This window comes from Fistularia commersonii, chromosome 34 (assembly GCF_037954325.1).
Source record: "Fistularia commersonii isolate RoL2024-O1a breed Wild chromosome 34, RoL_Fcom_v1.0, whole genome shotgun sequence".
Classification (NCBI taxonomy): domain Eukaryota; kingdom Metazoa; phylum Chordata; class Actinopteri; order Syngnathiformes; family Fistulariidae; genus Fistularia; species Fistularia commersonii.
In genome coordinates, this window is record NC_141317.1 from 8,566,363 (window position 1) to 8,591,327 (window position 24,965).

Here is a 24,965-nt window from a genome sequence, read left to right on the forward strand (position 1 = left end):
TGGTTGTTAAAGGACACAGGTCCCTGTGGTCAGTGCGCAGGGGAATGCAACCGTAGCCATCTACCAAGCAAAGGTGCCGCTCTTAAAAGGAGGTGATGTCGAGTTCACATTCCTGTCTTAAAGGCGGTGTGAAGTATGTTCTCCGCTAACAAACAACACCGGGTCCAACGTCGTCCGGTGGTTTAAAGGTTTCATTATTCAGGCAATAAGCTGAGTCTGCAAACGCGGGAGGACAACACACATACATTCCGCCTACGAACACGGGAGCCGAATCCAAATGGGAAATACCACTGTTGCGAAGATCACATCCGCTGCAAGCACGCCTTGTTGTGTAATCACAAAAAGTTTGGGTTAAATATCAGAATATAATGAAAATAACAGCAATTTTAACAATAACAATGATAATATTAAGTATCACTATTGTCATTATTATTATCAATAATAATAATATTCATTATTATTGTTGTAAGTATTATTATTATTATTATTATTATTCATAGAAGTAATAGTAGTAGTAATAATAATAATAATAAGAAGAAGAAGAATACTTATTTTCGTGTATTTGCAAGTGTATTTGCAGTCCCTATGTCCTCTATTGTAAGTCACTTTGGATAAAAGCGTCTGCCAAATGCAATGTAATGTAATTTTTATTAATATAAGTATAATTATTTGTAGTAGTAGTAGTAGCAGTACTATATTATTATTATTATTATCATTATCAATAATAGTAATAAGAAGAAGAATACAAATACATATTATTTTTATTGTTATTATTATCAATAATAATAATGAGAAGAAGAAGAGGAATATGAATACAGATTATTATTCCTATTATTCTTATTATTCTTCTTATTGTTGTTGTTGTTGTTGTTGCTGTTGTTGTCCATCCATGTTTTGCCGCTTATCCTGCACTCAGGGTCACAGGGGACAATACATATAATTATTATTACTATCATTGTAATATCAAATCATAATAATAATTTGCCAGACATTCAGTTGATAACATTGGTGTTTTTTATAAAGTCATTCAGAATTGTATGCTGGCTATGCATTTCTTATATAGTGGGAAAAATGTCATAAATAAGCTTTATTCAGCCTATATATTATATTATGATCACGCAAGCACGAAAGGTGGAAGCCCAAACGGGTGGGCGACGGCCGGCCCTTTACAACCCTCAGACATAACAAATTGAGGTCTTCTGTTAAACAAGAATTAAAAAAGAAAAGAATTGCATTTTCAAGGGTTCAGCAATTAGCCTCCCCCTGGTCCCGAAAGCTTTACTGAGTGCGCTTGAAAGAAAAAGTGATGTAACGTGGTGGTAAACGTGCCCCTTCTTCGGGACAAGCTGCAGACGCAACGCTAAAAAATGGACAGAGATTTAGGAAAACAAGTAATTTATGTGTTTGAGCATTAAATTTATTTTGCTTGCACTTCAGAAACATCTTCATCTTCTTTTCCTTTGGGGGATTCAGAGGTCACAGCGAATCATCTTCCTCCATTTAACCCTCCGCTTCTTCACTCCGTCCATAAACCTCCTCTGGTCTTCTTCTAGTTCATCCTTGGTATCTTAATTCGTCCTCCGCTGTCCACGTCCAACCCGTTTCAGTCTGACTTTATCTACCCGTCCTCCTCACTCCCAAAGAAAACTTCAACATCTTCATCTCTGCCGCCTTCCGTGCCACTATCTCTAAACCAGACAACAAACCCGCTCTCACCACCGTCTTCTGCACCACTTCAGAAATTTAAAGGCTTGACTTATTTGCAAATTACCATAAATTGTTTGGTTTTTTTTTTTCTGTTGGAATGGAGCTCATGGTTGGGCTGGTGGCAGGATTTTACTTTGGTCTAATTCCATCTTCTCTGCTGTGTTTGCTTGGAGAAAACAGGAGAACTAATATGTATTTAGATTGTTTATTATTTCAATCTCAGTTGCATCTAGAGATTTATAGATTATTTTTGTATTGTGTCTGGTAATGATTTATTCAAATTTTTATTATTTACTTATATGATTGTGGAGGCAGATTTAAGAATTCTACTAAAGCGCGTCTATAAGTACATCTTGACTCACAAGGATTGCGCCTGTCGCAAATATAACCGTATGCTAAAGCAGCGTCAACTAGCTGCAGATGAAACACTGCATGTATCAAAGGATTATCCTTATAGAGTGAATAATTTTCATACAGATACAGAAAACACGGCGTTTCCTCAGCAGAAAAACACTTTTTCCAACTTGTCGGCGGTTTACGCCGTGCACAGTTTCCAAGCACCTTGCTCTTGGATACAGGCTTTTAAAGGGATCAGTCGACAATAAGTTAAGATAAACTTTATTGATCCCAATAAGGGAAATTCTTCTGTCACAGCGATTTATATGAATTTTATTTTATCTTATTTTATTTTATTTCATTTTGTTTTATTATATTTATTTTATTTTATGAATATAAATATAAATAGAGAGACAATTAGAAGATAGCAAAAGACTAAATAGATAGCAGAGAGAACAACAACAACAACAGCATCAAGAATACGAATGGACAACAGAATGAGGGGGAAAAAAAAACAGCCAGGGTGAAAAATAGACCAAAAACAACAACAACAACAACCAGGATAGCAATGTAAACAGAGTGACAATGACAAAAATAAACAAAAATAAGCAGGATGCAAATGGGCTGAGCGCAATGAGAATAAAATAGACAACAGGGTTTACATGCAACACGTGTGCATGGGTGGGGCAGTGAGGTCGTGAATTGTAAATGATGATTTAAAAAGATTATGTCACTCTTTCTCACGTCCGATATCATATACACAGGTAGATACACCTCGCTTTTCCCTGACACAGCAGGCTTTTAAAGGGAGGTTGATGGCACTATAAATGGTGGGATTTATGTCACGCCTTAATCAAAAGTTAGAGACTAATGAAAAGCCCTTTGTGCCCGTGCAGTATAGATTGTTGCAGCGGGCCTCGCTGGCGTGGATTTTCCCGCGTGTCTAATAGAAAGTCTGTCGCTTTATGTCCCTTTATGTCCCCCGTGTTGGCGTGGATTATCTGATGGGTTACCGCGGAAATGTTTACAACTCTCTCCTGTCAAATTATTCCCGCTGCTCAGTCAGAGGGTGCGGTTTGAGCGATGCGCCGCGGTTGCTCGCAAATCACCGCCAAAAATGTAAATGTGTACCGTGCACCGTACCGCCGTCATTCAGACGCCATAGGAAGCATGAAAACATCATCAAGTTCTCACTATTGTGCCTGCTTGCTTTCAAATGGGGGTGATTTCCATAAAGAAAAAAAAAAAGCATCCATCGTGACCCCAGGCTGTGTGTGCACATCCGTGTGTGTGTGTGTGTGTGTGTGTGAGGGAGAGAGAGTGAATACTGAGATAATACCAGAGGCCTTATCATTTTTTATACCCTTCTCATTAAATAGGTGGAATCTGCATTGCCCAGTCTTTGAAAATTCCTCACAACCCCAAGCTGGAGGATTATGACAAAGCCATACAACAGCTCCTGGAAACCCAACACTCGCGGGCAGTCATCATCTTCGCCAATGAAGAAGACATACGGTGAGCGGTGCGGCACGTCGGGGTTTCATCCACGCCATTCAGGCGTGTTGATGACTTGCCGTGTCGAGGTATTTAATCTCCGAGAAGCAGCTCCTGGAGGCAGACTCCGGGAGGAAATTTACCACGCGCGCGGGAAGCCGTCTATACAAACACGCCTCCGACAACACAAACACGAGCGCCACGGTGAAGAGGTGGGAATACGGATCGTGGCGAAGAAACAAGAGATATTGTTTCATTTACCAAACCCCCTCTGGGAAATGTTCATGTACAGAAAACACAAGATCAAATATTTACAACCTGTAAATTCAGAAGGTAGAATCTAGTTGTGGAGGCAACGGCGAAAGAAATAAGTGATCGACGTGGAGAAGAATGGCTGTCAGTATCTCGGCGAGCTCGTGTAAAAAAAAAAAAGCACATTTTGTCATAAAAGCGTTTAGCTGTTATTGAAAATACAACATAATGGGTTTTTCTTTGTCAAGTCTAATGAGATCAGCGGAAGACCATCAACCGAGAAGTTGTAATTCCCCCCCCCCCCCCGAAAAAAAACACGCCGTGCTTTTGCGGAGACGTTTTCTTACCGTAAACACCTACCTGCTCGGCTGCGCCGCTAACATGCGTGTCCTTGCAGGGGGGTTCTCAATGCCACCAAGAGGGCCAATCTTGTGGGCCATTTCCTTTGGATTGGATCTGACAGCTGGGGGGCCAAAAGCAGCCCCATCCACCAACTTGAAGACGTAGCAGTGGGAGCCGTCACTATATTGCCCAAACGCTCCTCCATTAAAGGTTGGTACGCCGGCGCGAGCTGAGCACGCCGCAGCTCTTGGTGTTTTATTGGCTGGTGCTGTTATTGCCTCTGTCAAGGACGTTTCGGCTTTGTGTCCTTTTTTATTTATTTTTTTTCCCCCCCGATTTCACTTTCAGCCAGAGTGGCAAACAAACAAGCGGGGCTGATTTTCACCCCCCCAAAAAAAAAGACCACCTGAAAACCGCGTCGATCGGCGAGCGTCGGGCGATGGGTGTGCCGGACCGAGGCTTCGTTTCTGTGCCCGGCCGTTTGTGTTTTTGCGGATACGAAAGCCACGGTGTGACCGGGCTGTGGGTTCTGACTCCGAAACATGAGCAGAAGAAGATCAGAATCGGAATCGGAGCGCTTTATTGATCCCCCCGCGGGGAAAATTGCTTTTCGTTGAAAGCGGCCCCTGCAACAGAGTCAAGTGGGGAAGAATCAAAATAGAAGTCGATGTTAGAAAATAAAGAATAAAGTAGCGAATAATAAAAATAAAATAAGAAGAAGAGTAAGGATAGAAAGAAAGAATGAAAAATAAATGAAATATAAAAATATATGTAATGCGGGGGTCCCCAAACTTTTTCCTTTCTAAATAACTTTTCCCTTCTCTAACAGGGTTTGTAACAAAAAGAGTGACGAAACGTAAACAATTATTGTTTCCCAGAAAGCCAAACATAACCAAAAATTAACCCTGTGTGGGATCTTGATGGAAAAAAAAAAATCAGAAAATAAATAATAACATTATTAATAAGATAAATAACACTATTTTAAAATAAATAACAACCCTTTTCAAGTTTTTCACAGATAAAAAGACCAAGGAATATGAAGTTTCTTGTGGACGCAACGGTTTACAGCTCTCATTTCAAATTCAGTGTGAAAAGCAGAAAGCAAGCAGGTAATGAAACCCAACTGATACCAACACTTACCAAGTTAAATACCCCGCATTCTGAATCTATTCTTCTTTTACCTAATCTTTTCGCCATTATTCCGTGTTACTTGACAGGGGTGTGTCCAGGATTTTTTTTTCAGACTGCAGAAGGCTGGATTAGAATGTTAGGTTCTATGCATGTACAAGTCACGATAACGTGGCTAGAATAAAAAAAAAAAAAAAATCATAATGCATCTCTGGTATTGTTCAAGGGCCGGGCAAAATGTGGAGGCGGGCCGTATCCGGCCCCCGGGCCGTAGTTTGGGGACCACTGATGTAACATGTATACATGTGATATGCTATGCTATGCTATGCTATGCTCCTGCTATTTCCGCTTAGTTATTGGCAGTCCGCTCAGAAGGTACCCACCGCTACAACATAGACCGGTCTAATGCTCTGGACGTCTGGCCACCAGACAATAAACATATTTAATGCGGCCAGTGTCGTGTTACAAGAAGCTCGAGTCCAGATCCCGGGCTGTCTTGGCGACGTCGGGGTCAGCGTTTATTCTCCACCGCAAGAAGGTTCCCGGTTAATTTCCAACAGGGGGGTGTTTTCTGCGCGGAGCAGCGGGGATTCCTCCGGGTTCTCCAGTTTCCTCCAGCAGCCCACAAACATGCAGGAGATTCGCCGCAGACCCTGAATTCACCGAGAGAGTGAATCATCACCTTCTTAAAATAATGACTTAAGTCACTTTTTGCCAAAACGGGGAGAGGCTCCGGCACCCCCACGAACTGCAGGACGCGCCGTAAAGATAATGCATGAACATCCAAATCCGGATCTAAATATAACGATGAAGTAACGGGACGGGAAGGTAGAAATGCAGACGGGCGGTTTATTGTAAATGCCGAGGAAGGTCTGGAGGCGAGGTGGCGGTGGCGACCCGCCGGGAACCACGGCGGCTCGGGCCCGGATGATGGATGAGGCCCGTTGAATGGGAGGTTAGGAGAGAAACAGAGGCTGTGTCTGCTTGTCGTCCGGCAGGACAACGTTTATTGGTTATGCAGGTTGGAACGGGTGGAGAAAAGTGTCAGGGGTACTTTGAGATAGAAGACTATTAGCCAGAATGAAAGGAAATGTGGGGGAGACGGTGGTGAGACCGGCGGCGCTGTATGGTTTGGAGACAGTGGCGATGAAGAAGAGACAGGAAGCAGAGCTGGAGGTCGCCGAGGTTCTCTTTTTGAGTGACGAGGACGGATAGGAGCAGGGATGAGTCCATCAGAGGGACGCCGCATGCTAGATGGTCTGGAGAGAAGGTCACAGATGGCCGGGTCACGTACGGAGGAGGGAGAGTCAATATATTGGCAGATATTGCCAGGCAGGAGGTCTAGAGGAAGACCTAAAGAGAAGATTTATGGACGTCGTGAGAGAAGATGTGAAGTTAGTTGGTGTGAGAAAGAATTCTTGTCGAAATCCTCTTGAATTGGCAACCGGACTTGTATTTCTTCCTTCCCGAAGACGTTTCAACCCTCATCTAAGAGGCTTCTTTAGTCCTACTGACCTGTGGGGGAGTTTCCGAATATAACTGCCGGGGTTTTGGGCGGGTCGAGGTTACGGTGGCTTGTTGTGTAAATGGAAGAGTTGATCTGCAGAAACTGGGTGTAAAGGGGCGGTTGTTGTGCTCATGGGGGTGTCGTTCATCGGATCAAAAGAGCAACTTAGTGGGATTACTAAGAGAAGGAGACGGAAGATGGGGTTAGACGGAGAAGGTTGGTTCGCCGAAGGGAAAAACCAAAAGGAAAAGAAGAGGAAGATGGTTCGGGGACGGTGGGAGATCGGAGTAGAAGGATGCTGAAGGATGCCTCCGGGCTGGAGGCCGAGAGGAAAACCACAGTGGAGGTGGACGGATGGATGGATGGATGGATGGATGGATGGATGGATGGATGGATGGATGGATGGATGGATGGATGGATGGATGGAAAGACAACAGGAAGTTGAAGATGATTGGCGGCCGAAGGGAAACGAAAACAGATAAGAATGATGTGGGAAATAACAAAAATGATGTGGGAAATAGCAACTACTAGCAAGGCCTATGCTGGACCGTGAGAGCAAAGTATAGGTTTGCATCAGCGGGAGATTAAGATGCGATGGGAATGTGTCTCACGAGAGAGAAGTGGAAAAGTACAGGGAAATCATAGAAAATCGAATGGTTGCAGAAAATGATCTGACAGTGTGTACATAAATAAAGTACTGTATTATCTCGCTATCATTCTTCCGCATGCATTTTATCATCATGGCCTTACTATGAATATTTTAGGGGCAGAATATTAAATCAACTCTCGACCGACTTAATGAAATTGCCTTATTTTGCAAAGCGATAGCTTTGAAATGATTAAATGACAAACACGCTCATTTCAAAATAAAACAACAAATACATTCATCTTACAAGCACTGGAAAGCTCATGCCCAAACTTGGCGGCCTTGCAGAATTTATTGGAATTGGAGATCCTTAACAAATGTCCGCAAGGTGCAAAATAACCGGATTTTTGATTGATTCAGAATATATCAGTGTCAGGGTCATTTAGCAAAAAAAGATCAGATCATCCTTCAGCCCTTGTTAATTTAACAGTGCTTTAATTTTCATTCTTTCGATGGCTATAATGGGGAAAATAGAATTAGGACTAGAGGCTTTACAAGCACAGACAGCAAGTAGGGCTGAGCCAAAGTACGTGTCAGAACCATCTTTGAATTCTTTCATGCAGGAGGAAAAAAAGATTGGATCAGTTAACAAGCTTCAAATATTTAATGGAGTAAAACTTTAAAGAAGGCGTTATATTGCTATTGTATCTGTGCCCATGAATCTGGGCCCAGTTTTTTTTTTGTTTTTTTTTTCTTCCTTCCTCTGCAGTGCTCATGAAATCAGAACTGGTGGCAGAAAGTAAAATTCAGCAGGGCAAGTAATGAGGCAGGCCAGGAATTCTGGAATGATACATTAATGCTGGGCCTTTTTAAATCTTTCTAAATGTTTTTTGGCACATTAAGCACGATATGGCAAAAGGCCATCAAGTTGCGAGAAAACATTCATTCATTAATTCATTCATATACGTGTGAATGAATGTGTATATATTTGAATATATTTGTTGGAGGTTCTGAACTCGCCGTTTTCATACACACATTCACCAAACCCTTCATTATTGGAACCATAAAATACGATTTTGTTCAAATTCAAGAAGTAGCATGTGTTTCACCGGTGCACAAAATGAACCGTGCATCAATATCACTGTGTTCAAAGAACAACACTAGCAAATGTTCACACAAAAACAAAAACATGCTGATGAAAATGAAGGAATAAGGAAGTGTTTCCTTAGTTTTACCGGTGCAAGACTGCAATTGCTCAACTTGGCAATGCAGATCATGCAATTAGGACGCCGACCGCCATCACGTTAGACATGTGAATCGTACATAGTCGTCCGGCCACTTTCTTTTTCAGCTAATTAGCACAAAGGGATTCAAGGTTGCAGAGATGAAGATGTTGAGGTTCTCTTTGGGAGTCACCAGGATGGAGAGGATCAGGAATGAGTCTATCAGAGGAACAGCACATGTTAGATGTTTTGGAGAGAAGGTCAGAGAAGCCAGACTGAGATGGTTGGGTCATGTACAGAGGAGGGATGGTGAATATATTGGTAGACGGATGCTGGAATGGGTGGTCTAGAGGAAGACCAAAGAGAAGATGGATGGGCTTCGTGAGAGAGGATATGAAGGTAGTTGGTGTGAGAGAGGGGGATACAGAGAATAGGGTTAGATGGAGAATGTTGACTCGCTGTGGCGACACCTGACGGGAAAAGCCGAAAGAAGAAGAAGCACGAAGGGATTCAAATATTACGAAAGAAATCACACGAATTACCCGAAATCCCTGCGGCGCAGATCGGCCGAGGTATGTGGCGCGATCACCTGCAGCCGCCGACGGCCGTCACCAATTAGATGAGTCAGGTGTGTGTCTCGACCTCCTCCGAACCCCTCAGACCGACTCTTGGGGTTCGATCGAACCGCTGATAAACACATATATATCTACATATACACAACCATAGAAATCGGTCGTGTGTCTCGTCATACGAGACATGCAAACATTCATTGTGCGGACGTACAACCGCTCACTGTGCGGTCGGGTCTCGACACAGGGAAGAGGTTGTTATTCGTCCCTCGAGGAGGAAACCGTGTCGTCCAGAGAAAGCCCATGCAGACGCCGAGGATTCCTGCCCGCTAAAAACCCCAGACAGAAAGACTCCAGTCATCGAGGACTGAGCGGCCGCGCCGCCCCTAAACAAAACAGACATGCCTTTATCTGACATCTCCATACCTCGGGAAGTCGCGTTCTCATTTGCAAGGTCCGCGGTCAAGTGGCATTACGGCCGAAGGCGGGGAAAAAAAAAAAAAAAAAAAAAAGCCGCGTGGATGAGCTGTCTCGCATGATTTTTGATGTCATTTGCGTCGTTAGGCGACCGCATACGTGACGCTATAAATGTAAGAACGACCGATGCTTTGCTTTCCACGGACCTGCTTGGCTTTTGCCCCGGCCTCATCTGTTTCCTCTTCAGTTGGCAATTTCCTACATCTCTCAGAACGACTTTTCACAATCCTGGGAGAACAAGTATGACCTTGTTGTTGCGTTTGGCTGTGGGCTGTACATGACCAGAATAAGGTCACTTTGATCAGATCCGCCACCTTTCGGATTGCACGGGATGTTGAAATGCCAGACTCGCTCAGCTGCGGTTGTACTCCAATTATTGTTAAAAAAAAACCTTTAATTGTCAGCTGCTTTCTATATTCTATGAATGTAAATTAATTATCTGTCAAATTCAATTTTGAGGCGGTGCGCGGTTGAAGTCAACGCTTTAGCTAGAAGCGAGACAAAGCCAGGCGCCGGTGAAATAAATAATCTCGCCACGATGGCAATTCAGGTCTTTTGTCACCTTACTAATAACCACTTATCGTTACAATCAGGAGAAGTTTGAGTTTTTATAAAGCGGATAATTAGGAAAAGGACCAACCAGGACATCCGCGCACTCCGGAGGCGGCGAAGAATACCGTTAATCCGCCATGCATCGTCGATGGGCTCGGCTGAGTCATTCCCTTCCGATGAGCCGTTATCGCCTCGCGCGACTCAGCCAATAGAAGGCGAAGAAAAAGAACCCGGACGCAGATGAGACTTTAAAATAAGGAGGTCTGAAGGATCTACAGAGAAGGAAATCCTGCCGCTGAAATAGCGGGATGTCGAAATCCCTTCTCGCGTTTACCTGCCGATCCATTTCCTGACCGTCACGAACGGGATCTAAAACAGTGGCGAATAAGTCGCCGCAGATGTTTTATATGTTTTGTGTTTTAACAGCCTTTTCCTTCTCAGACTCATTCCTCATGCGGGTACCCTAAGTGCCATTAAAAGTGGCATGATGTTAATTCACGGTGCTTTTATTTCCCTGGGATTTTATGAAGTGAGAAACCCTGTTCGATACTGACAGGACCTCGCAGCCCGAGGCAACAGGCCGCGCCACCGTTTACAATCTCGGTTATTTATTATGCATCCCGTATTTGTACTTAATGCAATTTCCTCGATGAAAAAGCTATTAAAAGTTCCACGGGGGTTGAGATGAAGAGAAACCGTGGCGGTCAAATTTCGATACGGCTCCGTTTTGTGGGTTTGCTTCCAACACCTAGCAGATAGCGCCATCAGCATCACCGCTTTCGCTTCATTTCCTGCAGGTTTGAATTGGATGATAATTGAGTCCGGAACTGAGCCGTGTTCCTCTCTTCCTTTCTCTTCCCAGGGTTCGATGAATACTTTACCGCACTTACCCTCGAGAACAATCGCAGGAATGTGTGGTTTGCTGAGTTCTGGGAGGAAAACTTTGACTGCAGGCTTCTGAGTGCCTCCAAAAGAGAGGACACCAGCCGTAAATGCACAGGTACGCCGTGCGAATCGAGGACCAGGCCGTGCGTCGCGGTAGCACGTCCTGTTCTACATTCGCTGATTATGCATACTTTCGCATTTAACTTGACGTGTTTCCCAGAAGTTTCATTCGCAGCCTTCACATCTTCTAGTCCAACACCAGGTGTTTGCATCCAGCTGGCGTTCATTACCGGAGCAATGACTCACCGCATGTTTTTGTAGCCATGTTATTGTAATTTCTTTTTAAATTGGACAATTAATTTCTGTCAAATGCTACGATTTTTTTTTTTTTTACTCAATTTCGTCCTGTATTTGTTGCTCTGAGTTATTTGCATTCATCTTACAGGATAATTAGCGAAAACCCGTGTGCCTTTATGTGTTATTTGCCCTGCGATCGAGCGGGAAGGCAGGTGTGCGCCATCAGGTCTGCGAGGTAATGAGGCCGCTCCGGTCGCCCGAATAAAATGTTCACATGACAAGTTCCTGCACCTCTTATTGATGTAAATGTCCCATGTGAGCTACCTTTAAATGGTATCATTTATTCACTCACTATCTATATATATAACAGGGTCGCAGGGGGGGCGGAGCCTAAGCCGGCTGTCATCGGGCGACGGGCGGCGTTCACCCTGGACCCTTCGCCCGTCAATCCCAGAGCGAAAAAATATAGAGACGTGCAACAATTGACACTCTCGTTCAAAAGTCTGGTCTCCAGAGGAGGAGGAAACACCAGAGAGCCCAGAGGAACATGGAGACTCCACGCAGAGAGGCCCCCTGCAGGAATCCAACCAGCGGCCATGTTGCTTTGAGGCGGAAGCGCTAACCGCTGCGCCACGGCGCCGTCCTAAATGGCATCGTAGAAAAAGCGAACGCCATCACACGACACCGGTTGTTGACCTTTTTTCTGCATTTACATATGAATCGGGAAGGACGCTGGCGTTCGCGCGTCGACATCGGGAAGACGGCTGGCTCTCGTTTCGTCCGACGTTCCGACGTCGACGCCGCGACGCTCGGCCGGATTGCGGGGTTTTATCATATCGCACAAATCGTACGGGATTAGAGAAATCGGTGAGACTCCCAAAGGATCCGAGCGATGAAACGGTAGGTATGGAAACAGATGGTGCGCACATTTAAACGAAGGTCTCCGGCTGCTGTCTCTCATGTCAGTGTCCAGTGTTTATTGGATTCATCCACTAATCCACCAAAGACTTTCTCACTCACATCCGCCCCCGTGTTGATTTGAACCGTACATTTGGCTCGGGTTTATAGAGCGGCGCAATGTCAACATTTTATTCCGGCGGCAGCCGGTGAGGCTTTCGGACTCAGAAAAGTGTGGCGCGGTGAATGACGTTCCATTAAATTTGTTGCACTCGTGGCTGTGTCTGCGTGACCGGGGAGAATTGTGACTGTCAGCGGGAAGCGGAAGCCTATATCAATGATGATCTGCAACGGAGGGAGGCGTCGTATTATTGTATTTAGCTCAGTCTATAATTGTCTGAGCTCGCCGGAGGGGAGACGAGGCTGGGATGGTTAAGTGAAATTCACAGGTTTCCAGCCAGAGAGGAGAGAGTAGGTGGCAGCTCCCTGCAAGGCCATAGATTGTGTTTGTTTGTTCTTTCACTTCAGCTTAAGTTATTTATGTTGATTTACCAAGGGTAACTTTATTATTCATACATTCCATTTTTTAATGTTTTTTTTTTTTTTTTTTTTTTTTTTGCTTTTTTAAACGCTGCCGCTCGCCGTCTCGCTTATTGCCGAGCGGAAACGTTCGCCCTTCATTCGCAAGGAGGAGGCATCCGAGTGAAACCGGTCACAGCTCAGCACGACGTGCACCGGCCTCACTTTTTTATTTGGATTCCAGTGGCGGAGAAAATGACGGAAAGCTGAATGGATGTCGCTCATGTCCCTATTCTGTTGTATTAGCATCTTTGCAGTGGCTCTAATGACAGTGTTGCTAACGGTGATGCATGCTTGTATTACCTAAACCCAGCCTGCCAACGGTTTGACAGGCATTGCACTGCATTTATTATCTACGTGGGTGATGCCTGTAACGTGGGATGCTGTATTAATCTCGCTTGCATACGTGATGACGATAATGGCGGTGTGACATAAACGAGTGTTTGCTGAAGGATTTTGTTTCCTTTATAATCTCCCGTTCGGTGTATTTCATCATGCATCGAAGACAAAAAGAAGCCCGTCCACATTGTGGGCTCCGCAAACCCTCTGTGAAATGATCGCAAATGCCTCTCATATTTTTCCTCAATCCTGCTGAAAATTGCTTTTATTTCCGTGAAGCCTCTACAACTGTCTTGCTGTCATTTTTTTTTTTTCTTTTTTTTTTCCCCTCCCCACACCTTGAGCCCAGCTTTATTTATGAGTGCCGAATACCCAAGGGGGTGGGGGGGGGGGAGCTTTTGCATTCCCGGCCTGTTCGTTCAGCGGCCCCTCCGCAGAGCTCGCGGAAGCAAAAAAGGTTATGTCTTTCCTGAAATGTATGTTAAGTTCTGAGAAATGGGGAGAAATGTCATCACAGATTGCTTTTGACCTCTCTGAGTTTATGCAAGCCTCCCAGAATTTCACGCCTTGTGCGTCACGCGTCCCGGCGCATCCGCGCCTCGGCCCAGCTTCCCCGGTGACCTATCGACAGATCCGGCCCTACAAATCGTCTTTTCGTGCACATTATTATGTCATTACGATCCTTTTTCGATCCGGGACAGCAGAGTATTATGATATAATTATGGCGAAGATTATAATGATGATCATTATATGAATGGTTGCTCTTATCACATTTCCTTTGGTCTTTTCAATTAGCGAGTTTGCTCCTAGCTTTCGCCAACCACACGCATAAAACGTCTATTTTTTTTTTTTTCGGGGTAAAAACAAAATCCCCAACAGAGGTTCTGCATTATGTATTCAAGCAGTGTATCAACGGCACAAGGCAGAACCTTTACAGCAACCCGTAGTGAAAGGGCAGTGCACGGAAGGGAGGATATAAAGGAACTCGGAGACGCCCCTGAAAAAGTGTGTTTCTAAAGTTCACAGTGATCTTAATCACCTTGCAAATGGATCGAACTTTATCGCGCGCTGCGGAAAATCTCCGCGAAAACGCCGTGTTCGTCACATCGTCCCGAACCTCAGCTCGATATTCGAGATTTTCCCGGATACGGATCGCGTTCTCCGACCCCGCGGTCCCTCCGGTGGAAAAATCCCTCACGGTTAAACCCCCATTTTAACCGGGAGTAAATGCTTAATAAAGATAAAGTTGGAATTCTAATGAGTGCTGGTGTATTTGGCAGTTAGTCTTTTTTCTTGTCTTCCCTCAGGCCAGGAGCGCATTGGGACCGACTCCAAGTACGAGCAAGAAGGGAAGGTGCAGTTTGTGATTGACGCGGTGTATGCCATGGCCCACGCTCTTCACAACATGCAAAGGGATTTATGTCCTGATCATCCTGGCATTTGTCCACAGATGGAGTCAGCCGAAGGAAAAACTCTGCTGAAGTACATACGTAACACCAGCTTCAATGGTGAGTGAACGGCAGATGGGAGCGGAGACATTTTGAAAACGCGTCGCCGTTAAAAAAAAAAAAAAAACCTGTCCGGTCATCGTCCGACGTTGGGAACGGATTAAGAGGACGTCGAAGATCTTCTACGAACGGCAAAGATTAATAACACTTCACGGTGACGAGTACGGGACCGCCTGAACGTAATTAATCATTCCCAAAGTATTCCCTTTGTAATTGAAAATCAAGAGCTGCGTCTACGTTCGGTAGGAGACGAGGATAAGTTATTACCCAACAGCAAACTGTAAAGTGTGTATTAATACACCCCTGTGTGATCATTTACTTCAACGACTCAGGGTTCAGACCGCTTTCTCAACAACTTCCTCATGATTTATATGAACCCGGGTATTAAACGATCACTTACGTCGTCACCGCGGCCGGACGGGCCGAGTATCCTTCCGCCCGGTGGGTTCTTCCAGCAGAAATGGCGAGGAATTTTGTTCCTCGCCGTCCTCGCCGTTTGCCGGGGAGAATATTAGCATCTTTATCTTGATCAGTGAATTTGTTTCCTTTTAAAAATTGGAGTGTTCGACTATAAATCATTGTCAAACAGCACAGTAATTCTTTTTTTTTTTTCTTTTCCCCCGTGCACCCGCGTCCCCACTTACTGTGCGTTACCGTCGCTCAACAAATCGACGCAATCCCGTTCCTCGGACGTAAATTGGACCGTCTGGCGATCGGCGTGTTTGACTGATTCACGTCGGCGCAACTGTTGCGCGGTTTTGTGTTTCGTAAGAGATGCCACGCGGACCTGAGATTTACATTTGACTACACGCGCCGCTCAAAGTACCACAACATTTTTTTTTTTGATCCGTGGGAGAGTCTCCGCTTATTAGCGATAGCGTGGGTCCCCTAGTTCTTGAACTTCTACATTATTCATCACTGTACAGAAAGTGATGTGCGATATACTTAACAATTAATGGAGGACGGCTATTAATGATAACCGCTCTCAAACGTTGCTGCGGAATGGGAGATGGGTTTAAAACAAGCGAGGACCTTTATCATTACAAATGTGACGGCGTGTCAGTGAATAATTATTACACGCTTTTTTTTTTTTTTTTCTCCTGTAGTACATTGTGTTTTCATAAAATGTTCTACATGGGACTTGGTTTAAAATAAGAAATCAGCATATTCCCCTCCCAAAAGTGGCCTAGTTTTGGAGGTGGCCTCAGCGCTACCAGTATTAAAATAACTCCCCGGTGTTATATATTATACATGGGATTTATGAGAAGGGAAATATGTTGTTAATGTTCGACTTAAATGGAGAACAATCTTATTTTGGGGGGCTGCTTTTCTTGCCGCGATCGTTTTTCAGTTTGAAAAAAATAAATAAAAAAATAATCCAGCGCATTTTCCTGCTGAGCTAAGATGATGAAGATAATGAATTTTACTTTTAATGCCTTCAAAGTCCAAAGATGGCTGAGTGTTTTATTTCCCTCTAAATACCGCTAAATAAAATAAGAGGTCTGGAAGAATGAAACCGCTGCCGGGGTAACATTCGCCTTACACGTGTTTATTTACAGGATTCAAGGATTCACTGTAAGCACAGGTAGTTTCACAAGGACACGGTATGAATAAATAAATAAGCACAAACATATGAAAAAGCACAATATAAGGCAGACGCAGCATTTTCATTCGAAGGCATGACTGGAAGCGGCGATTTCAGTATCGTTTACTTCCCGTACACTCGGTACATCGTCCATATCTCAGATGTCGCTCGCCGTTTAAAAGGGACGACATTGTTCATGTAGATGTTTTTTCAAATGTACAGTTACTGGCAATGAAGAAATCACCATCTGGCCCCGTGTGACAATCATTTCCACGACTCCTCCATTATGATTAAGGGCGAAGCGTAAATGAATTGCTGTTCTATACAACCCGACTTGGTAGTTCCGGGTGACTTTCTCCGGCCCGCTCGAAATGAACGGACACCCGACGCGGTAACGATACAATAACGTCGATCGCGCATTTAAATTACTTTCCCGCATTTAACGGTTTATTACGCCGGGTGGCCTCGCGGAAAAAGGTGACGATTAATTATCCGCCGATTGCACGATGGCGAAGCGAGAAACTCGAGATCGGACGTTAATCCCGCGAACGCCACGGGGACGGCGACGCAGACGCGACGAGAGGTTCGGACGTCGGCTTCATTATTACATTGAACAATCACCTCGACGCTTTTCGTCGGATTCTCCGCCTCGGGCTGCGGACCGCTGATACCGGCGGCGCTGTCGTTTCTGTGTGAAAGCTCGGGTTTGCAGGGGAGGGAAACACGCGGTTTCATTGTTCACCGGTGGATAATTGGTCAGCGGGTTGTTGTCGTTGTTAAGCTCTAGGCTGTGAGCTGCTGGCAGTTTTGTCCGGAAACATTTCCCGCCGCTCCCTTCCGACCTGCCGCGGTAGTTCCTCTCGCGGTCGTGACCTTCGTACCGCGGAGGGGGCAGAAACAAAAATGAATAACGACCCGCGAGCCGCGAGTTTCGAAGAAACGATCCCGTGATGGGTAACCTTGCCGACGATGAAACATCGACTTTACGGTCTCTGCCGGGGTTTCTTTTGAAAAGAAAAAGCAGCGACTGTTCCAGGAATTAGTCGAACGTTGGAGTCTTATCACAAAAGCAGAGTCGTGGCTTTTGGGGATGCTGTTTTTTTTTTTTTTTTTTTTTTTTTTTTTTTTATCACCGGATGTGTGCAAATTTAAATGATTTGCTTGATTTTTCTCAGTAGGAGCGGCGTAATTCCCTCTGAGGTATCCTTTATCATAAATAAAAAGGAAAACTCCCGGAGCATTATCCACCACTAATTTGTGCCGTAGAGTCAGATCAGGGCTCGGCTCCGTTATGAATCTGGATTATTGTTGTTCTAAGAGATGAAGGCTGGCCAAACCTGTCTGCCTCTTATACCGTCGCTATGGCAGCGGTTGCAGAGTTCCAGCAGGCAAGGAAAGGAACACCTCACATTATAAGGGGGGGAACTAAAGAAATAGAATATATGCATTGGCCTCAGCTGCACTAAATTTTCAAGGAGACATTAACTGCTTGCAGAAACGTGGCCGGGATTGAGAATCTCCCGCCCAGCCTCTATTTTCATCCTCTGCTGACTTTTATGGATTTTAAAGAAGAAAAAGAAACATTTACCTGAATGTGATACTGACTGAGATTCATTATGCTTCAGCCAAAAATGAGATTTCTCCCCCCTCTATTACTTTCACCCCTTCCTGTGGCGCCGTAATATTCTCCGACCTGTTTTAAAGGTGCGCGCAGGTTGTTCTGTTGCGGCTCTACCAGCCGTATCACGCCGCCCATTACCCGCATTTAGCGCGGCGCCGCGCACGTTGACCTGTGTATGTGCCACCGCTAATGTACATCGGAGAGAGAAGCAGCGCTGGCCTCCATTGTTTATCTCCCCACTCCACCGGAGTCAGAGGGGTGAGAGGCAGGGGAGGAAAAAAAAAAAAAAAGAGGAGAAAATAATGATGCGAGAGAAATAGTAGTGAATCCCCAGTCCGCCCACACTGCTCAGCGCGGTGCAGCAGCTGTGCACTTTTGTCATGTCTTAGTTCAGAACCACATGCAAATGCATGAATCTTTCATCTCAGACAGCGCTCTCGCTTAGGAGGCGACGCGGGCCATTTTGTTCCCTTGAAAATATCAGGCAATAGAAAACAGACAGGAATTTCTAATACCTTTTTATCCGCCAGGACGGAAACGACGCTTAATTATTTGCTCCGGAGCCGAACGTCACCGAACGCCCGATGGCTCGTGTCGCTTTCTCGAATGACTCGTGCAACGGCGTGCGATATTTTCGCTACCGGAGCGCGGAGTAACAGCGCTAGCCACGTCGCGGGGTTTCGTGCGCGGCGGTCGACGGCTTGTCGACATCTTTTTACGCCGTTTCAACACGTCTGCTTCTCGGAGGCAGGGGTGGCAGGAAGGTGACGACCACCTCCCGGGTCTCGGTTTTGGTTTTCGTAATGACGGCGTTTTCATCGACGGCCGCGCTCGTAATTATTTTCTTCAGAGGGACGCTACGTTTGCGCGCCACACGCGGTTGAATTTGCATTAGGATTACAGTATTGCACGTGCAGACGGATAACAAATATGAAACTAAACACAGTACGGGGAGTGACAGAATGTGAAATACTGTAAATTACACGCCGTGGGCTTTGCAGTCACCGGATCTCCACTCAAGTGAGGAGTCGTGGTGATTGGACCTGACAGGATATGTTTCCAGCACCAGGCCGCGCTGCATTTTCTCTTCACAATGGCCAGATGTCAGATAATATTGACATGAATGACCGGAGGTTGACCAGCCGGCGTTCACAGATCGCAAGGAGGGGGGAGTCACGCACATGTCATGGCTGTCACGGGAAGTGTCTTCTCCTGCCGTTGTTTACCGCTCAGGCAGAGAGCGGGAGCTAATTCTCGTTATGACTCGGTAGAAAAAGTAAATAGTCAAATACGCATCGGACGCTTTTGGCCAGAACGGCTCGAGGAATCTTGAATCCCGTTCCAGGAAGTAGCTTCCTCCTCCTCCTCCTCCTCCGGGGGAATATTTTAGTTTTGCATTCCCGCAGGCAGTGAGAAAACCCGGTTGGGACCGGCGTCATTAAGCAGCAACATGGAGGAGGAAGCTGTTCCTGATAACCGTGGCCTATCGGATGGGCGGCAGTGTTTTTATTTTCTTCCTGCACCGCCGCACTTATTTTTGCCGAAAACGTGTCCGTTCCGCAGCGAGCCCTCCGTGGCAGGAGGACCTCTTTGTTGGTCAATTTCTGGATGGTTCTGTCCATTTTTTTTTTGCAAGTTGCAACAACCCAACTGACCGGTGGCAGCAGTTTTTAAAAATGGCACTCTGCAGGCAGCAAGAAGATAAGATAAGATAAGATAAGGTTTAATTGATCCCCATTGGAGAAACAGCAGCGTAACAGTTATAATGTAAAAAAAAAGGGTAATATAAATAAAAATAAAAATAAATATGAATTAAATAAAAATACAAAAAAAATATAAATAAAAATTCATTTAAATTTAATTTATAATTAAAAATAGCAAGACAGAAGATAGCAAGACATCCAGGAATAAATAGACAGCAGCAGCAACAAGAACAGTAACAACATCAGGGATAATAAACATAAAGGAACAGTAAGGGGGAAAAATACACAACCTGAACTAAACAACAATACAAATAGGGTGGCAATAGCAATGGCAAGCATGAAAAAAAAGGCAGGATGTGTGCGGGTCAGGACCAACAAGGATAAGAAAGACGGCGGAGTGAGTATCTGGCAGCGGTTCCAGGAAGCACCTATGCTACAAGAGTTCTCGTGGAACCGTGAAAAGATCCTTCTTTTGAGTGGGCGCTAACACGGCTGTCGGTACCGAGGTGCCATTTTCCGGTTCCTCCGCTATCCGAATGCACGTCAAAACGGCCTCGTTCCGGTGACGGCTTTGGGGAAACACAAAAAGTTCCCGCAGAGGAAAATTGGCAAAAAAAAAATCCACATTTATCGTGTTTAAAAAGTCAACTGCGACGTTTGGAATTAGAAGTGTTGACGAATCCGGTGTTTTGCCGAACTACCAAAGCGCCGCCTCTCTCCGTAGCTGACATTTATCCTCTGCGACTTCCTACGAGGAAATGTCAAAGAGGCAGCCACCGCTCAATGAACATCTCATCCGTCCCATTGTTCCATCTGACAGCGGCGTCCCGCCTCCTCCATGTTTGTACGCTGACGCGCGAGCCAGACATTATCCGACGTCGGCCTCCCGCTCGGTGCCGGCGAAGATGCCATCGGAATCGGGCCGCGTTTGCAGAGACGCGGTCACCCTTCTATTTTGCCATGGAGTCGTTCTTCATAAAGCAATATTTGTAAATAAGTAGCGCTTCAATTTGAACAAAGGGTGTTATTTACAGAATTTCATGAAATGACAGGCTTCGCTGTGAGCCGGATGTTCCTTCATGTTTGAGAGTCTTTTGGTCTCCTGCTTTTTGTGGAACCTCGGGTGACGGCTTCTTTGTTCCAGATGAAATGAAAACATACTCCCGAAAGTGTTTTTGCACTTTCTCTGCACTTTTTTTTTTTTCCAGCCCGAGCCATTAAGCGTTTAATTCCCACGCCAAGAGTCGCCCGACTCCCCCGTCCCATTTCAAAAAAAGATTCTTGTTTTTTTTGGCGAATAGATACACGGGCACGTGGCGGCTTTTTTTTATTGTCTCTCATCGCACGCCGATGCTAAGAGTGACCCCATTAACCATTCAGAACTCATGTTTAAATAAAATGCAACATTCGGTATTCGCCGCTGCAATAGAAATCTCACGTTGAGAGGCTTCTGCCTCCGGACACCTTGAGATCCGAAGAAGCGTCTACGCAATATCTCTTTTTGAAAATATGCGTCTCGAAAAAATAAATGGAATACCTAAACAACACAATGTCACTCCAAGTCAATCACACTTGTTTGAAATCAAAATGTCCACTTAGGAAGCAACACTGATTCATTTTGACTTGTTTTTTTGACATGACATCAACGTTAGTGTGTTTTTCCACTTTCGTTTTGAGTGCGACTCCAAATCCAGACCTCCGTGAATTCATACATTTAATTTCCATTGATCATTTTGTTGCGATTTTGTTGTCAGCGACGTAACAAACAAAGCATTTCACAAGAGTATTTCATTCATTCAGATCCAAGATGTGTAATTTTAGCGTTCCCGTTATTTTTTTTTTTTGAGCGGTGAATATCTTTTTCCAAGTTAAAGGTGTCACGGTCCTCCCAGAGCCAATTAGCAATATCGTCAGGTCTCTGCTTGCGGCTCCACAAGAGCAGATGGGGACCATATGATGCTTTGGCTGACCTGTTTACCCCCCCCCCATCTCGTGATGCTGTCCACAATACACGGCTTCAAACCTGACTCGCCCTCAACCACAGCCATTTCCTGACATTACGGCGCGGCTAACACCGAGCCCTATTTTGAGTTATCGTTTTTTTTTTCCTATTTCAAGTCCCCTGCAGGTTTGACAAAAAGGGGTAAAATGCTCATGTTTTTCCCCTCTTTTCAAAGATCCCGTCACGCAAACGTCACACACTCCTCAGTTCTGTTGTCCTATTGTCGCATCTCTGCTCTCCCTCTCTCTCCCCGCACAGGCAGTGCTGCCACCTCCGTTGTGTTTAATAAAAACGGTGATGCTCCGGGACGCTATGACCTGTTCCAGTTCCAGATGACCAACTCTTCCATCCCAGAATACAGGGTGGTGGGACAATGGATGGAGACCCTGCAGCTCAGGGTAGGATGATTCACTGATATCGTCGGCACTGTGTACAGCCAACACATCATCTCAGTTTTGCATTTCTCCATAATCATTCAACCAGATATGATGATTATACGTCTGAGCGTGACCTTAGTCATCCTGCAGGATGCATAGGATTAATAAATCAATCAGTAATTCATCAATATTTTAACTGAGCAGCTCTGACTCACTGAACGGTAGCGTAATATTTCTTATCTATAAGTTCATAAGTATAAGTATACATCATATATATATATATTACATGTCAATATATAATACGTATTATTAGCACACCTAAAACACCAGTGTTTTTTCCCCAAAGGACTTTCGTACGGCAGCGATTTTAATATTTGCATTTAAATTTGAGAGCCCAATCAATAACAGAGGCAATGCATATAAATTGTTTTTTTTCTTTTGTACTTCATTTAATAGCTGAGAGGCTCGTCTGTCACCAGCACTCAGAGCTCCGTCACGCATTCGATTATTTGGGAAAACAAATCTGTGTGATTGTTATTAAAACATTGTTGATGTTAAAATGTATCCAAAGATGGAAACGGCCCTCACAGGGGTTCAATGTGACATTATATCCCCCAAACTCGTCGCCTTATTTTGTCTTCCACAATTAAAAATCACATTTGTATTTTCTTGGATATTCTGGGTGACATTTAAAACACTGAATTCACTAAAACTCAGAATGCACGATTGATGCGTTGTTGTGAAGATACGACACATGCTAACATGCTAACATTACAATGTTTTGACGTAATGTCATGAGCGAGACTGGTGGTTTTCTTTTTGTTTGTTTGTTTTTATCCCGGTCCCATTCTATTTCCTTGCATTTGGGTGCATTGGGCATTCAATGGATAGTTTTCCTGCTACTTTAATTAAATCTCTGGAATACAGAGTCGAAGTAGTTGTTAAGGTTCAAAGGAGTAGAAACTTCTTCAGTTGTTGTTTGAAAAGCAAAATCACCAGGCCATGCACGCCCTTTGTATTTTAAGTACAGAGAGAGACCTTTGGTCAAAGATGCGTCTTAGCGGTTTCATCAAATTAATTTAATTTGTGCAAGAACGTGAATTGATTGTTTTTTTGTTGCTTTTTTTTTTGTGGTGCCGGTATCAATATTTTGAAAAAGTCGCTCAGTCAGTAGAGCGGGTTGGTGGTTTAATTCTCTGCTCCTGCTCCGCCATCGGTGTGTAAGAAAATGAATGCAATCAAGTGTAAAGTGTTCTATATACATATATATATATATATGTGTGTGTATATATATTCATATATATATGAAAGCGCCATACAAGTGAAGACCATTTACCATTTTAAATTGGTTTAATCTCAACGCAAAATATCCCCATTTAAACAGTGGGAGGTCATCGCAAAGGTTTTTCATCCAAGAAAATAAAAGTCAATTTAACATAAGTAAAAAATTTCTGTCAAAAGTGACCATATCCTAATAAAACCGTGACACTGAATTGACTTCACAGCTGTTGGATTTTCAAAACAGTTACATTATCGATGACAGCAGCGGTCCATGTTTTAATCAAGTGGTCAGAAGATCGTCTCAGCTGAATAACAACATGGTAACAGAATACATAAACAATAAACTAATCAGATACTAGAAGTGGATGATTGGCACATTGGCAGCCCAGTATCAATAATGCCTGATAATGTCAAGTGACAGGCAACGAAAATCCTTATAGGTCGTTTATTTTAAGCCTTTTTTTTTTTTTTTGCCTCCAAATGTAACTGAAGCCCAGAAGGGGATACGCCGGCATCGTGAAAAGTCATCAATCAACGCTTTTTCTTTTAAATGTCCTCCCAGACTGGTTGCTATGGTAAATCAAATCTTAATGTATTCATGATGCACCTTTGATAACTACAGTGTTCTGCTCCCAGGGAAAGAGTCACTGCTGCTTTGAGTAATATTTGCTCCGCAGCAACAATAACAGACCCGGGTTTTTTTTTTGCCACTTTTGACAATTCTATTGCAAAACGATGAGAAACGCTTTTTACCGCAGTTGATTGATTACTTTAAAAGTCGCCGTATCAGTCGACCGCTGGCGTTCTACAACCCGTAAACAGCCCGAGCTCACAAATAATGTGCAGCAGTTGTTTGGTTTTTTTTGCCGTCCCTTGCAGGGGAACCAGTGGGTAATTCGGTGACAATGTGTATTCATGTGAACAAATCTGCATTAACTAACTTATTGGCAATTATATCGGTTTCAGTTTGACTGAGAGAATAGCACAGGATAAATTACAATCGCTTTATTGTCACTTTAAAGTGCGATAAAATCAAATAAAGGTGCATCTTCAGTCTGTGTTGGTTTTACGCATGCTTGCATTCAGCACACACACACACACACACACACACACACACACATGCGCACACCAGCCAGTTCAGACAAAAATGCACATATTTAAAATGTAAATGTGTACGAAGTGCACGATGAAGAATTCATGGTACTAGTTGTTCTGTAGGGCCGTGCTCTACCGCCGGTACCGAGTTCGTTTTCTCCAATACTGCAGTATTTCTCCGATACTACACGCAGACGCACAAACAATCGAAATGATTTCCGAGAAATATGACCTCCCCTGACATTACTTTGTTTACACTAAAATGCAATGTCACTTTCGGGTGTCGTCGTCTTTGTAAGTCCCTACGATTCATGTTTGCTGAGACGCTGAAAGCCGCTTTTGCATTCGGATAAGTCAAAAATATAAACATATAGAGACACAGATGTTCGTGATAAAGAAAATTGAATTGGGAATCGCGAAAGGTTATCAAATAGGGAAACAGCTCTGTAGCGGCGAAATGGCAGTCTTTAAAATCAGGTCGTGAGAGGAAGCTATTGGAATACGGCTAAATAGGATTCAACGTGTAAAAGGATTTCACAGCTAACCAACACATCAGCAGAAAATTAACCGTAGAGTTCATCAACGGAAAGTGGAGCAGGACGAACACAATGGCTCTTCTGGAA

General features: G+C 44.2%; 1 protein-coding gene across 2 annotated transcripts in view; it reads left to right on the forward strand.

Annotated features, from left to right (window-relative positions):
- LOC147214486 (metabotropic glutamate receptor 7-like) overlaps positions 1-24,965 on the forward strand; it is an 89,274-nt gene that overhangs the window by 45,174 nt on the left and 19,135 nt on the right. Inside the window, exons 3-8 of one of the 2 annotated variants that reach the window (XM_086141951.1) lie at positions 3,423-3,558; positions 4,187-4,341; positions 11,036-11,173; positions 14,478-14,524; positions 14,621-14,678; positions 21,848-21,987. In XM_086141951.1, the coding sequence (XP_085998077.1) occupies positions 3,423-3,558; positions 4,187-4,341; positions 11,036-11,173; positions 14,478-14,524; positions 14,621-14,678; positions 21,848-21,987 (674 nt within the window). Of the gene's footprint in view, positions 1-3,422; positions 3,559-4,186; positions 4,342-11,035; positions 11,174-14,477; positions 14,679-21,847; positions 21,988-24,965 lie in introns of both variants that reach the window. The other variant, XM_086141950.1, reaches the window with a different exon arrangement.